We start from the raw sequence: 16,548 nt of genomic DNA, 5'->3' as shown, positions 1-16,548 counted from the left end.
ACGTCATGCTCTCTGCTGTCAGCTCAGAGTCTGCTTCAGATCCTCTGTCCCCCTCTCTCTCTGCCCCTACCCCACTGGTGCTCTCTCAAAAATAAATAAACGTTTAAAAAATAATTTAAAAAATTTTTTAAAGGGACACCTGGGTGGCTCAATCGGTTTAGCGTCTGACTTCAGCTCAGGTCACGATATCACAGTTCATGGATTGATTCGAGCCCCGCATCAGGCTCTGTGCTGACAGCTCAGAGCCTGGAGCCTGCTTCTGATTCTCTGTCTCCTTCTCTCTCTTCCCCTTCCCTGTTTGCACTCTCTCTCTCTCTCTTTCTCTCTCTCTCACTCAAAAAATAAACATTAAAAAATTTTAAAAAAATTTTAAATGAGAGAGATTTAAGAATAAAGGAGAAATTAAGCCATTTGCAGATTAAAAAAAAATGTTGAGGGAGTTCATTACCAGTAGATCTATCCAAAAAGAAATGCTAAAGACAGTACTTTAGGCTGAAATGAAAGGAAACTAGATGGAAACTTAAAGCCATAAGAAAAAGTAACACTGATAAAGGTAAATAAATTTTACATAGATAAATAAAACCAATATTTTACTTTTAGCATGGTTGGTTACATTTCTTTTTTTCCTATATCATTTGATTCAGCAATTCCATTTCTGGGTATATAACGAAAAGCAGTGAACACTGGATCACAAAGATATATGTATACACACACACACACACACACACACACACACTTGTGCTTATAGCAGCATTATTCACAATAACCAAAAGATAGAAGCAACCCAAGTGTCCATCAATGGATTAATGGCTAAATAAGTGAAATCATACAGTATTTGTCTTTCTCTGACTTATTTCATGTAGCATAATCCCTTCAAACACCATCCATGTTGTTGCAAATGGTAGAAGTAACCCTGGGGGGAGAACACTTATGTTTTTATGGCTCATGTTTTTATGGCCATATAAATGTAATATCATTGCATTATATTATATTGCATTATATATATATACATACATATATATATATATATATATATATGCATGCCACATCTTCTTTATCCACTGATGGACACTTAGGTTGTTTTCACGTATTATATTGCATTTTATATATATATATATATATATATATATATACATACATATATATATGCCACATCTTCTTTATCCATCATCCACTGATGGACACTTAGGTTGTTTTCCCGTTTTGGCTGTTGTAAATAATGTTGCTATAAACATGGCAGTCAAATTTCTCTTTCTTATAGGGACACCAGTCTTATAGGGGCACCTAAACCAGTCATATTGGTTTAGGGTCTGCTCGAGTGACCTCATCTTAACCTGATTTCATATGCCAAGATCAGATATGGTCACCTTCATAGGTACTGGGGATTGGAACTGCAACCTATCTTTTTTTAGGACATGATCCAACCCATCCTCTGTTCTAATTACCTCATTTTACACATGAGAAAACTGATGCCAGAAAAGATAAATCCTTGTTCAAGTGAGTTAGTGACAGGGTGGTCACCACTGACCTTTCTACTGTATGTCTTTTAATGCCTTCAGAGGCCCTGGGGGCGGTCAGTAGTCACAGTATGGGGCAGTCAGCGAAAGACCTCCCTACTCAAAGCATACCCACTCATGAGCAGTGTCAACAAACTGCAAGCTTGTGGGTAATGCCGACTCTCAGGCTCCACTCTAGACTTAAGCCTTTTAACAAGATCATCTGGTGACATATACACATTAACTTCTAGAAATAATGAGCCTTGGCTCCTTCCTTTTTCTTCTCATCCTGGTTTCACCATTAGGCAAATCTAATAGCAAAATGTTTTTACTTCTGTCTTTCTATTACACAATATTATGAACTTCCTGGTGCCATCCAAGGTTTTCTCAATTTTTCTTCCTATCAGTATAAAGAAGGAGCATAGGCTACCAGACCAGTAGACTCTGTTCCAGACTTGTCTTCAATTCATCCTTCCATGTCCCTTCTCTGCATAATTCTCTCCCCCAGGTATCCCCCCCCCCCGCCCCGTTCTTTTAAGGTGTCCTTCAATTAGCCTCTGTGGCTAATACTTTAGTATGAATTTAAGATCTTACTTCCCCCCAGGGTTACTTGTAAAGAGAGAAAGTGTGGACTTTCAAACATGAGATTCTGGCTCAGGAAAGCTTTAACTGGATAAAGGGAACTACCCAACCACATGAAATTAGGCACAAGTCATAGCTCCATTTAGGAGACCTTCATCTTCTGTTTGCATCCCCAGGTACTTTTGTTCTTTGGTCTGTAACATTTACATCCTCTTATATGTCATGTTGAATGCTTTTTTTTTTTAATTTTTAAAAATATTTTTATTTTTGAAAGAGAGAGACAGAGCGTGAGTGGGGGAGGGGGAGAGAGAGAGAGGGAGACACAGAATCAGAAGTAGGCTCCAGGCTCTGAACTGTCAGCACAGAGCCCCACGCGGGGCTTGAACTCAAGAACCGCGGGATCATGACCTGAGCCGAGGTCGAACGCTTAACTGACTGAGCCATCCAGGCGTTCCCTGTTGTATGCTTTTGAAAACATTTTCAGACACCTTGTTTTCTGTAACTCTCATTACTGCCCTGTGAGGCAGGTAGTATCATCTTTATCCCAACAGACCTTAAACCTGTTTTAGATGTGTTCGCTTCTAAAGTTTAGACTATTTGCAGTCTGCTTATAGCAATCTCTCTCTTAGCGCTGTTTCCTGATGACTGGGTTTATTTATTTTTTATTTATTTTAGTTGTGTGCATTTTTTGAATAGGTAATGCTCTCTTGATCCAGTGTCTGATAAATTAGTTCTTCATGATATCCACTCTCCTGAGAGTATTTTCTTTTCAGTGGAGCCTTTTTGGAATCCCAAAAAGCCTTTTGGAATCCCAGAGCCTTTCAGTCTCTGGGACTGAGTGTTAAATTGGACTTCCTTCTGCTCCACGATGCTCAGAATACCTTGACATGAGTGACCCCACTAGTGTGGACCAGTTTCGAAAAGCTAATCAAGAAAGTAAAGAACTCTCTTGGAAATAAACACAAAAGAAGGAGAATTTGCAGGCTTGGGACAAATATCCCTAATTATTTAAAGGGTTCTGATACGAAAGAATTATGTTTCTTCTTGTGGGCAGAGGTGGATTCACCATGAAGATAATTAGGTTTAAGCTTTGGGTCTCTTGACTTGTGTGGGCCCCTTCCAAGAACCAGTACCTCATTTTCAATACTTAAATATGTGTTATTTCGCTTAAAGGGCCCTGTCCCAGTTGTATGGTTTTCAGAAGCCACACAACTGGGTCTACCTCTTTCTGCGTGACTCCAGAGGGCAAACCAAGAGCGAAGATACACGTGGAAATCTAGAGTGAGAATGTTCTGTTAAAACTGCCAGTTATTTCACTAGCAAAAGTTTGGGAATAGCAGAGAGCTGCAATTCGGGACAAGCAAGTTACGCAAAACCATAGGCAAATCTAGGAAAAAAAATAAATCTAGAAAACAAAAGAGGAGGGCCACTCTTTTACAGAGGAAAGTGGGAAGTTGAGAGGGCTGTTAGAGACAAAAAGTCCCTTGGAGTAAACAGGGAGTTCCAAGTATAGGGGCTATTCATTGGCTCAGTTGTGATGGCCTCTCACTGGCTGGGGAGGAGAAAAACCTTTCTGCTTCCTACTGGGATGGTAAAGTAGTAGCTAAATCAGCATGCGCATGGAAAGTACATCTTTTCCCGTTGGGTCTGAGTGGTGCAGCGTTAGAGCTCCCCCTGCTGGCCTCCCCACTCCATTCTAAACAATGTTTCTTTTTGTTAAAATCTCCCCTCTCAATGAAGGAAAATCTTTCCATGGGCCAGGACTATTTCACCAAAAAGTGGGTTATTGTGGTAGGCACCCTCCATAGCCCACCCAGAGTCATTCTTCCTTGCAACACCCCCCTTATCCTGCTAATAAAACTTGGATTTGTTCTGCGGCGCCTGGGTGGCTCAGTTGGTTAAGCATCAGACTCTTGATCTCATCTCAGATCTTGATCTCAGGGTCCTGAGTTCCAGCCCCGTGACACGCTTTGTGCTCTCACAGCGTGGAGCCTGTTTGGGATTTTCTCTCTCCCCCTCTCTCTGCCCCTTTCCAGCTCAAGCTCTCTCTTTCTCTGTCTCTCTCAAAATAAATAAATAAACAAACATTAAAAACAAAAACAAAAACTTGGATTTGTTCAAGAAGTTAATGGAGAGTCCAGATCTGAGAGCAGGCCCTTCCCCAAACCCCAAGAGTGAACTGTGGTTGGTGTAAACAAATCACGGTGTTCTCTTACCCTATGGTCAAGTAAATAGTCTAAGGATCAGTAAGTAGTCTAAGTCTGGGCAGGTAAAGGTAATCTAGTTCCGACTAATGAAACACGCTGGTGTCCGGTGGGGGGGACTTCACTCTCTAAATTAAAAGACAAGGCTTTAGGAAGTTCTTTCCCCCTTTGCCTTTCATTCCTGAAACTCGGAAGAGCTGGGCATACTGCCACTCTTCTGGGGCCAGTAAGCTAGAAGCATAGAAACCAGACTCAACACGCTAAGGACGGCAGAACAGGAAGAGTAAAAGTGTTTAGGATCCTTATAGCGCTGTCGAGGACCTGAACCAATACTAGACAGCCGCCTACCTCTAGGTTACCTATGTGAAAAACACAAACTCCTTATTGAAGTACAGTGAATTGTGTTCTCTATTACTTGGGGCCAAATGCATTCTTACTGAATTCAGCGGTGTTCAAGGTGAGAGCCTACTGTGTCTCTGGTGGGAGCCAATTACGGGACCAATTTGCCACAAAATAGGGATGTTGCAGAGAGTATTTATGTCTCAGAGGGAGGATATGGGGAGGAGACAAATTGTTATTAGGAATAATCTTATGTGATTAGAGCATGGACAGCTTCCCATGACTTAACTTCTTAAGTTCCATTTTTCTTCCCCACATCTTCGTATTTCCTTCAGCCTACAACGTTCTTTCTCACGTGTTCCTCTCCCCTCATCCACAGCCTCCCTCAACCCTACCCTCCACAGGAGTTAGAGCTAAGGATTGAGCAGAAGGGGAGTAGAGGACACCTTCTCTAGATTGGTGGGACACGCAACTATTTAGGGCAATGAGGTAGGTTTGTAAGTCTTGACAGAAAATGCCCTCATTATTGATCAGTAAACAAATGAATTACAATACAGCTTTCGAATGTATAGACACTGCATGACAAATAGTTAGAGGGAGACAGCCCGGATGGCACTCAAGACTGTAGCTTTCAAACATGTCATCAGTCCCCCAGCGGAAGGCTTTCCAAGAAGTACATAGCCTTGACAGAATTTTTTTAAAAAACTTTTTATTATGGAAAAAATGTAAACCTGTACATCAAATAGAATACTTATCTACTCAACTTCAACCTATAGCCCTTTCTTGTGTCATCCGTACATCCACCGCCTCCCTGCCTCCCATGTCATAATCATCACCACCGCTTTTTTATTGAGATAAAGATGCAGAGATGACCCTCAACAAATCCTCCCATCCCTGTACTTCCATGCTGCTTCTCCCATGAGAGAAGATCAAAATGTCCTACAGTTAGATTGCAGTGATGGTTGCACAGCTTTGTGAATAAGTTACAAGTCAGTGAAGTGTGCATTTTAAATGGGTGAATTGTATCGCATGTGATATATCTCAATGGAGCAATTTTAATTTTTTTATTAAATTTTTAAAAAATATTTACTTTTGAGAAAGAGAGAGAGAGAGTGCATAAGTGGGGAAAGGACAGAGAAAAGGAGACACAGAATCTGAAGCAGGCTTCAAGTTGTCAGTGCGGGGTCTGACGAGGGGCTCGAACTTACCAACCGGGAGATCATAACTTGAGCCGAAGTCAGACGTTTAATGGACTGAGCCATCCAGGCGCCCCAATGGAGCTATTTTTAAAAAGTAGAGAAAGAAATTTTATTTAATACTACTAAAAAAAAAAAAAATGGGCATCTTATTCCCATCCTAGTTGAAAATGGTCTGGCCTGTGACTTGCTTTGACCATAATAGGCAACAGAAGTGACACAGTGTGACTTCTGGGCATTTCCCTTAATACGCTTTGGGGCCTGAGCCACCCCAACTACCCTGCTAGAGGAAGAGGCCTGAGCCGGACTCAGCTGTTCATTTCAGCCATCCCAGCTAAGATGCCACAGAGAATGAAGCCATTTTGGCAACTCCAGCTCCAGGTGATGTGCCCCAGCCAACACCACGTGGATCAGAGACCAGCTGTTCCTGCCAAGTCCAACTCGTAAGTCTTGGGGTGGTGGGGGACCGGCAGGGCCAAATCTCCAGAAGGGGCTCAGTATTTGCCTCTTCTCATCTCAGCCTGCAGGGTCCTCCACTTCAGCCACTTCACACCCTCACACCTTCCAGGGTTGACTCTCTGGCTTGCCCAGACTGTGGTGGGTGTCCACACCACCCTTCACCTTACAGCTCTCACCTTAAGCTCTTGCCTCCCTGTCTTGTCACCTCCCATGGCTGCATCTACTCACCTCCAGACACACTGGCTTTCCTTGAGCAGGCCAAGCACCCAGGTAACAGGGCCTTTGGGGTTCCCTCTGCTCTTCCCCCAGGGGTCCACAGGACTACTCCTTTGCCTCCCTTGGTCTTCACTCAAAGGTCACCTTTTTCTTGAGACCTTCCTCCTCACCTAGCCAGTCTGTCTAAAATGACCACTTCCTTATTCCCCATCTCTATCCCCTGCTTTTTTATTTTTCTCTCTCTCGTTTAGCAATGCCTAACAGTATTTAGTTTTACTAATGTATCTCGTTTATTTTCTGTCTCTCCTGCTAGCACTTAAGCTGCATGAGGGATTCTTGTCTGTCCTGATACGCCTCTGTATCTCCAGGGTCCAGAACATCGCCTGGCCCATCACGGGCAATTTCACAAATTATCTGCGGAAAGAACTGATGAAATGTCCCCTGTCCAAGCTATGTTAAACAGACATCTATTTCCCATTCCCTGCTTTATTTTTCCTCATGATACCACTATTTATCTGTATTTATTACCGTCTTTCTCCCTACTACAATGAAAGTTCGTCTAACAATGGGGCAGTAAATATTTGCTGAATGAATCAGTTTCTTGAACGAATAGATGAATGAGTCTAGCGGCACCTGATGCTGGATTCCGAGAGCGCCAAGCTACCTTTGCGATAAGACTGACTAATTTGGGGGTTCTCTGCCGGCGTGCACCCCCTCCGAAGGAGGAGGTCTGATAACCATGGTTGGATTTCGGCAGCGCCCCTTTAAACCAGCCGTGGACGCTGGGCCGCTAGCGCAGGTTGCAGATCCGGCAGGGACTGGCATCGCCGGTTTAACCCGAGTCTCGCCCAGCCGGGAGATTTCCGGGGCGGTGTCATTGCCCATTTAAGATTAGAGCGCCCCGCCCCGGGGGCGGAGCTTAGAAGGGGCTTTAAGGGGCGGGCCGGCGGGAGGCTGGGGTCCTCCGCAGGATTAGCGCAGGGTGGGCGCGCGCCTTAGGCCGCCATTTCTCGGCGTCTCCAGAGGAGCCGCCCCCTCCTCAGTCTCGCTCGGGACCTCTTCCCTTCCGTTGCCGGCTCTCCGTGCCGTCTTCGCCACCGCGCCTCCGTCCCCAGCCCAGGTAAGTGCGAGGCCCAGTGGCCCCGGCCGCGCTGCCTGCACCCGGTTCCGTCCACGCCCCGGTTCGCCTCCCGGGTCGTGGGACCCGTTCCGGCCCGCGCCTGGGCTCCGTGCTCGCGGCCTCGCCTCGGGACCTCGCCTCCGGCCGCCGCTGCTTCCCCAGCCGGCCGGCAAAATATTAAACCTGCTGGGAGGGGAGGGGCGGCGGCGGCCAATCGGGCCCGGCCGCTGAGTTTCTGGCGATACCGTGAGCTGCAGCCGGGAGTCCGGGGCAAGGCCGGTTAATGTGTGCCGGCTCAACCCCTGCCCGGTCCCGACTCCCTCGTGAGTGGCCGAGGGTCGCCCTTCACCGTGAGTTCTCGAGTTAGCCGTCTGGTTGGCGAGGGGGATGTGGCAGGTCAAGGGAAAAACCCACCTCGAGTGTGTGTCACGGTTTTACAACAAAAACCCGGGTGGACTTCGGGGGTTGGTTTGCGTTTGACCGAAACTTCAGCCGCTTGGCAATTGTGAGAGGCAGGTGTGTTCCCAGCAATGGCGGGATCCAAAGGACCCTCCCCGCCCCCACTCGTGGAGCTGGGCGTGTTCTTCGTGGGTTCTTCGGTGTGTGAACTTTAATGGTACCTGTCACTACTTTTGGGGTTACTAAGTCTCATGAATTTTAGCTAAGGGTAAGAAGTCTTTTAAACCTCTCAGCCACATTTTAAATCAATATCAGAAGTATTTTTTTTTTAAGAGTTAGGGGAAGAATTACCCATAACTCCATTTCTGGCATTGCTAACACGTTGTTGAACCCTACTTAAGATAGTGGATTATTCGTACATGTAAGCTAGTTTGCAGAGTTTTCTTCTTTTATAGGTAACCTTCGTTAGCAAATGATCGACATTACTTCTGTTGAATTATTCTTTTACAAACGTTTTCTGTGTTGGGATTAGTGGGGCCAGAGGTATTAATATCTTCATGGCAATTCTGTATATGGGTATATTGCTTTATCAAAAAGCAATTGCCTACCAAAGAATGTGGCCATCAGCCCCTTAGGAGCATGTACACATTTCATGACAAACTTCTGAGTTTTTAGATTAAAAAAAAAAAAAAAACCTTCAGTTAATTCAGTGTGCATTTTTTATTTTTTTATGATTGTAAAGGAAACCTTTCATGTTCATTGCTGAAAAATTAGAAATCACAGATTAAAAACTAGCACTAAAAAACATATAAACCTACTCTCTGAGAATTCCACTGTATCATTTTAGTGTCAGAAGTTCTTTATTGAGTTCCTAATATGCTGATTACTATGCTAGCTAGGTCATCTTGCTGAATGAGTCAGACCAGGTCCTTGAGTCTTAGTGGGGAAGTACACAGTTAAAAAAATAATTAAACAATTGGGTGTTTAATTACAGTTTTCTAAGTGTTGAAAAGTCTAAGGGTATTGAAAGGAGTACCTCATTTAGACTCGGGAGTCAGGGAATGCTTTTCTGAGGAAATGGGAGAGACATAAAGTGGAAAAAGAGCCTTCCAGAAAGATGGAACAGCCGAAACAACAACAAAACAACAAAAAAGGCCTGCAGTTAAAAAGATTGTTGGATTGAGCAGAAGGGATACCAGAGCAGATTGAGCAGCTGGGAGTAGGCTGTCTGAAGGGTCAGGCAGATAGGAGGAGGAGCTGCCTCAGGGAGCAAGGCCATTAAAGATTTTTAAACTGGGATCAGATTTGTGGTTGCTAAAAATCTGCTGTAGCGTTAAGAATGGAAATAGCAGGGGTGCCTGGGTGGCTCAGTCGGTTAAGCGGCCGACTTCGGCTCAGGTCATGATCTCGTGGTCCATGAGTTCGAGCCCCGCATCGGGCTCTGTGCTGACAGCTCAGAGCCTGGAGCCTGTTTCAGATTCTGTGTCTCCCTCTCTCTGACCCTCCCCCATTCATGCTCTGTCTCTCTCTGTCTCAAAAATAAATAAACGTTAAAAAAAAATTAAAAAAAAAAATGGAAATAGCAGTTGGGTGGAAAAAGTGAATTTTGAAACATCTTTTTTTCTTTAAATAATTTTTAAAAGCTCTTTTAACACCTTCATATATTCTTATTATAGAGGACTTTGGTACCTTCACATGACCCTCTCCAGAGATAACCTCCCTTAACAGTTTGCATGTCTTAGTCCTTTTGCGTACATGTAGGTATCCCACACCAGGGTGGGATAAAACTTAACCATTTTTCTCTGATTTCATTTTTAACTTAAAAATATTGTTGGTGTCTGAGTCCACTGTATTTAAAAAACAGCTGTGTTGTATGCCAGTTGATGTACCATAGTTTGTTTAACCGCTTGATGGACACATTTAAAATTGTAAGGCAGTTATGCCCTGAAAATCCTTATTTCTACAACTTGGATCACATCCTGTTTCTTTAGGATATCTTATCAGAAGTAGAATTGCCAAATGAAAGGGTATGCATGTAAACATTTTTTTTTAAAGATTAACATTTTTTTTTTAACATTTATTTATTTTTGAGAGACAGAGACAGAGCATGAGTAGGGGAGGGGCAGAGAGAGAGAGAGGGAGACACATAATCTGAAGCAGGTTCCAGGCTCAGCTATCAGCACAGAATGTGGGGCTTGAAGCCATGAACTGTGAGATCATGACCTCAGTTGAAGTCAGACGTTGAACCAACTGAGCCACGTGGGTGCCACATTTAAAGATTTTTTTAAAAAGTTTATTTATTTTTGAAAGAGAATCCCCAGCAGGCTCTGCACCATCAGCACAGAGCCCAACTCAGGGCTTGAACGCAAAATTCACAAAATCATGACCTGAGCCAAAATCAAGAGTTGGACACTCACCTACTGAGCCACCCAGACGTCCTTGCACATTAACATTTTTGATAGTGTGGTCAAATCTTCCAAAGAGGACAATGTGTGAGGGTGATTGTTTATCCCATATCTTTTTCAACACTGGCTGTCTTTTTATTTATTTTTATTTTTTTATTTTAGAGAGAGAACACCAGTGGAGAAGAGAGGCAGAGGGGGAAGAGAAGGAATTAAGTTTATTTATTTTGAGAGACAGAGAGAGAGAGAGACCCCCAAGCAGGCTTAGCACTGTCAGTGCAGAGCCCATTGTGGGGCTCGAATCCATGAACCATGAGATATGACCTGAGCTGAAATCAAGAGTCGGGATGCCCGACTGAGCCACCCAGGTGCCCCTCATTTCTTTGACTTTAAATTCTTAGTCCATCAGAAATTTAGTTTCATATACATTACTTTTTCTCTTTTTATTTATTTATTTTGAAAGAGAGTCAGTGAGTGCACACGGGGAAGGGGTGCAGAGAGAGAGGAAGAGAGAATTTCAAGTTGGCTCCATGCTGTCAGTGCAGAGCCCAACTCAGACTCGAACTCACAAGCCATGAGATCATGGCCTGAGCCATGAGGTGCCCCTCATGTAAGTTGCTTTTATATTTTGTAAAAAGTAGTTGTGACATTTGGTTTTACGGTTCAGAATACATAGCTATTATATCGTAAAGAACCTTTGTTTTTTCTTAGCAGATTAACTACTTGTATAATGAGTTTTTATTTTCAAGAGAGAAGATAAGGTAAAAGTCAGGAAGCTTGTTTTTTAGTTCATTTGCTTCCTAGGAATCTCTCAGTTGTGCATTTTGAACATTGTTTTCCCTAAGAAAAACTTTTATTTTGGAAAAATTCAACATACACAGAAGTAGTCAGAAGAATATAATGAACCCTCATATACCTATCGTAACAGCTCTGACAGTGGCCAGTTACCTGGGCAGTTTTAGTTTCTAGCCCCACTTAACTCCTTTCCTTGTATTATTTTGGTGCAAATACTAGGCATTGCATCATTTATAAGTATTTCAGTGTGTATCTTTAAAAAAATAAGGACTTTTTGGGGAACATATCTTTAAACTATTGTATCTAAACTGTTGAACATATCTTTACACTATTGTATCTAAAAGAAAAAGGGCAGTAATTCGTTGGTTATCATAAACAAGCCAGTCAGTTTTCAAATGTGTGCATGTATAATTTATGTCCTTGGGAAGTTCAAATGACAACTGTCATGTCTTTGCTAGTTTACCTAATTACGTAGGAGTATGCGTGCTTGTAAAATGAGGATTTATAACAATTGAATTTTTAAATACATTGGTATTATTTCAGCATTTTGGCTTCTATTTTCATCATATTTACAAATGCATCTAGTTTAAAGCATCAACTGGTTATACAGGACTTCTTTAACATTTAGTTTAAATTTTTTAATTAGTTAATTTATTTATTGTTTAATTTACATCCAAATTAGCATATAGTGCAACAATGATTCGGGAGTAGATTGCTTAATGCCCCTTACCTATTTAGACCATCCCCCCCCCCCCCAACACCTCCAGTAACCCTCTGTCTGTTCTCTATACTTAAGAGTCTCTTATGTTTTGTCCTGCTCTCTGTTTTTATATTATTTTTGCTTCCCTTCCCTTATGTTCATTTGTTTATTTTAAATTCTTCATATGAGTGTCATATGATATTTGTCTTTCTCTGACTAATTTCACTTAGCATATACTCTCCAGTTTCATCCACGTAGTGGCAAATAGCAAGATTTCATTCTTTTTGATTGCCGAGTAATACTCCATTGTATGTATATATACCACATCTTCTTTATCCATTCATCTATCGATGGACATTTGGACTCTTTCCATACTTTGGCTATTGTCGATAGTGCTGCTATAAACATTGGAGTGCATATGCCCCTTCGAAACAGCACTTCTGTATCCCTTGGATAAATACCTAGTAGTGCAATTGCTGGGTTGTAGGGTAATTTTATTTTTAATTTTTTGAGGAACTTCCATACCATTTTCCATAGTGGTTGCACCAGTTTGCATTCCCACCAGCAGTGCAAAAGAGAGCCTCTTTCTTCACATCCTTGCCAACATCTGTTGTTGCCTGAATTGTTAATGTTAGCCATTCTGACTGGTGTGAGGTGGTATCCCATTGTGGTTTTGATTTGTATTTCCCTGATGATGAGTGATGTTGAGTATTTTTTATGTGTCTGTTAGCCATTTGGATGTCTTCTTTGGAGAAGTGTCTATTCATGTCTTTAGCCCATTTCTTCACTGGATTATTCATTTTTTGGGTGTTGAGTTTGATAACTTCTTTATAGATTTTGGATACTAACTCTTTATCTGATAGGTCATTTGGAAATACCTTCTTCCATTCTGTCGGTTGCCTTTTAGTTTTACTGATTGTTTTCCTTCGCTATGCAGAAGCTTTTTATTTTGATGAGGTCCCAATAGTTCATTTTTGCTTTGTTTCCCTTTCCTCCAGAGACATGTTGAATAAGAAGTTGCTGTGGCCGATGTCAAAGAGGTTTTTGCCTGGTTTCTCCCCGAGGGTTTTGATGGCTTCCTGTCTTACATTTAGGTCTTTCATCATCCATTTTGAGTTTATTTTTTGTGTTTGATGTAAGAAAGTGGTCCAGGTTCATTTTTCTGCTTGTCGCTGTCCAGTTTTCCCATCACCAGCTGAAGAGACTGTCTTTATTCCATTGGATATTCTTTCCTGCTTTGTCAAAGATTAGTTGGCCGTACATTTGTGGGTCCATTTCTGGGTTCTCTATTCTGTTCCATTGATCCGAGTGTCTGTTTTTGTCATAAACAGGACATCTTTAATGATAACATCAGACAACTTAAAAAAAAAAATTAGATCCTAAATTGAATTAGGATCTAAAGCAGGTCCACGCATTGTGATTAACAGATATGTATTTTATTTATTTATTTATTTATTTATTATTTTTTTAATAAAAAATTTTTAATGTTTCTTTATTTGAGAGAGAGTGAGCGCGTGTGCAAGCAGAGCAAAAGCAGGGAGGGACAGAGAGACAGAGACACAGAATCTGAAGTAGGCTCCAGGCTCTGAGCTATCAGCACAGAGCCCAACACCGGGCTTGAACTCATGAACTGCAAGATTATGACCTGAGCTGAAGTCGGACGCTTAATCGACTGAGCCTCCCAGGCGCCTGAAAAGATGGATATATATTTTAAGTCTTTCTTATTAATCTGTAGTTTTCCTTACATCTCTTCCCCCCTTGCAATTTGTTGAATAAACTGAAATGTTTTATTTTTTTATTTTTATTTTATTTTTTTCTTTTTAAATTTTTTTTTTTTTTTTTTAATGTTTATTTATTTTTGAGAGAGACAGAGACAGAATGCGAGTGGGTTAGGGGCAGAGAGAGAGGGAGACACAGAATCCGAAGCAGGTTCCAGGCTCGGAGCTGCCAGCACAGAGCCCGATGCGGGGCTTGAACTCACGAGCTATGAGATCATGACCTGAGCCGAAGTCAGATGCTCAACCGACTGAGCCACCCAGGCGCCCCAACTGAAATGTTTTAAACAACAAATTTATCATGTATGTTTTGTGCTTGTGTTTTCATGCAGACGCTTTTTAGCTATGATCTTTGATAATTTTTTCTCTCTAAAATATGCATAAATTTTACATAAATTGCTCTGTGACGTAGTAGAAAGAGACCAGTATTTGGAGCCGGAAAAATTAGAGTTTGAGCCCCTCTCTTCATTATTTACTAAATAATGGACCTGGCCAATGGTCTCATTTATCGGACCCTTAGTTTACTCATCAAAATAAGACAGTATTTTGGGGAGTTTTTCTAAGCAGCAAGTAAGATTCTTTACTAACCATTTGTTGTACTTGTTGATGAAGTCTATTCAAAATAGAAATTGTGTCTTCAAGGAGCCAATGATAAAGGAGACAGACATGTAAATGAATAATTAAAATCTGGTTAGTGAAACAGTAAGCAATCTTCAAGTTTCAGTGGAAGTGTGATGATGGGAGTGACTCTTTGGCAATCAGAGAATGTTTCTCAGGGGAGGTATAGGTGGAATTGAATTAAAAAATAGATCGGGATTTTCTGATACATGGGCTTTTGACATCTGGGTTAATAGTACCTTTCTTAGGCTGCTGAAATAGTACCTTTGTAAGGTGCAAAGGGAGCAGTGTCTGAAGAGAAACCTGGAGAGAAAGAGACAGGGCCAGATGTTCTATTTGAGTGCTTTTGTAAACCAAAAACCTCTCTAAAATTTTATTTTCTTGGTAGTTAAGCAGATGAACATAAAAATGACACCTCTTAGGGCTTTGCCAATTTACTCAATTATGTAGGAATATCCATACTTATCCATATGTGTGATATGTGTATGATCTTCAATTTATAGGCATTATTTTTTAATGTGCTGGTATTTATTTTTAAATTACCTTTTAATCAAGTTTATAAATGTAACTAGTTGAAAGTCATCTAATCCGAAGTCTTCTTTTGAAAAACAGCACTCTCCTGAGTTCTGTTCCCTTCAAGACAACCACTTTGATTTAAACATATTTTTACTGTCACTTCTTGATTTTTGGTTTCAGGAATTACCAGTTGAATTCCAACTAGGCAAAATGAGGAATTGGCTCTCTGTCCACATCTACCTTTATTATTTATCTTATAGTTACTTTATAGTTGTGTTTAGATCAATATTTAGTGTTTAGATTATTATGAATATTTAAAATATTAGCTAAGTCATGAAGTATACTGTGATTCCTTTTTCTGCTTGACTTCTTGTTTTCTTGTTTTCTCTGGAATTAATAATTGTCTTATTTGCATAAATTAAACATTAGGTTAGCAAAGTAGTTTTTTTGGTGTTACCGTTTTGTGTTTGTTGTATTTTTAAAATTACTAAACCTGTGTCTTAATAAAGACATGAAAGGAAATGGCATTAACATAATTTAACATTATAAAGAATTGATTTTACTAAATAGCAATTTAAAATATGTAAGAAATAGAATATTTGATAAAAACATAAAATTTGGATTATATTTGTATTTTAGCTGAAATAGGTGATTTTTTAAAAAAGATTTTATCTTTAGTAATTTTTTTTTAATGTTTTTATTTTTGAGAGAGAGAGAGAGAGAGAGAGAGAGAGAGAAACAGAGCACAAGTGGGGAAGGGGCAGAGAAAGAAAGGGAGACAGAATCCAAAGCGGGCTTCAGGCTCCAGGCTCCAGGCTCCGAGCTGTCAGCACAGAGCCCAGCACGGGCCCGAACCCACAGACCACACGATCATGAACTGAGCCAAAGTTGGGCGCTTAACCGACTGAGCCACCCAGGCGCCCTTTAAAGATTTTATCTTTAAATAATCTCCCCACCCAGTGTGGGGATCAAATTTGTAATCCCAAGATAAAGCGTTGTGTGCTCCACCCACTGAGCCAGCTAGGCACCCCTTTTTGTGTTTTTACTGTGATTGCTCAGAAAAGAAATGATACTTCTTAGGGTTGTTAGTGATCATCAAAGGATACTTTAGCGAATGGATTGTTTCCTAACATTTGTAGAGGTATACGGCTATTGTACATGAAATTCATTGATCCAAAAGACCTGATAAGCTTAATTAATGTTTGTTGTCTTCTGTCAACTCCTTATAAAATAGTCCAGTAAGTTTAGAAATGCTGTAAATTATAGCTCTATTTTATATAAAAGTCTTCAAAAACTTGGAATTAAAGTAGCCAGTTTTAACTGTTTTTTTCAAATTTACTTGACCAGAAACCTTTTTTAATAGTGTATCCATAATACCATAGGATTTTAGTAAATAACACCGTATGTCTGACTGCATATTGTGGGGAGTCTTCTGATACTTTTTTCTGTCTGGTTTTTATAGTGACAAAAATGCTGAGCTTCTTCCGTAGAACACTTGGGCGTCGGTCAATGCGTAAACATGCCGAGAAGGAACGACTCCGAGAAGCTCAACGAGCTGCCACGCACATTCCTGCAGCTGGAGACTCTAAGTCCATCATCACATGTCGGGTGTCTCTTCTGGATGGTACTGATGTTAGTGTGGACTTGCCGGTATGTAGGTCCTGCTGAACTTTTGCAAATTCTATACGAGACCACTTTCTGCATTTGAATTCTCTACTGTTACCTTCCTGG

The 16,548-nt window shown here is 41.2% G+C and overlaps 1 protein-coding gene across 5 annotated transcripts in view; it reads left to right on the top strand.

Annotated features, from left to right (window-relative positions):
- The first annotated feature begins 6,117 nt into the window (after window positions 1-6,117).
- Window positions 6,118-16,548, top strand: part of EPB41L5 (erythrocyte membrane protein band 4.1 like 5) — a 141,643-nt gene continuing 131,212 nt past the window's right edge. For 3 of the 5 annotated variants that reach the window (XM_042954189.1, XM_042954188.1, XM_042954192.1), the window contains exons 1-2: window positions 7,816-7,962; window positions 16,280-16,467. In XM_042954189.1, coding sequence (XP_042810123.1) covers window positions 7,896-7,962; window positions 16,280-16,467 — 255 coding nt within the window. In that variant the 5' untranslated portion in view covers window positions 7,816-7,895. Of the gene's footprint in view, window positions 6,261-7,463; window positions 7,613-7,815; window positions 7,963-16,279; window positions 16,468-16,548 lie in introns of those variants that run through there. The other 2 variants (XM_042954191.1, XM_042954190.1) reach the window with 2 other exon arrangements.

The sequence above is a fragment of the Panthera leo genome, chromosome C1 (assembly GCF_018350215.1).
Source record: "Panthera leo isolate Ple1 chromosome C1, P.leo_Ple1_pat1.1, whole genome shotgun sequence".
In the NCBI taxonomy this organism is placed as follows: domain Eukaryota; kingdom Metazoa; phylum Chordata; class Mammalia; order Carnivora; family Felidae; genus Panthera; species Panthera leo.
The sequence above is the reverse complement of the archived record's forward strand: the minus strand, read 5'-3'. Positions and strand labels throughout refer to the sequence as shown.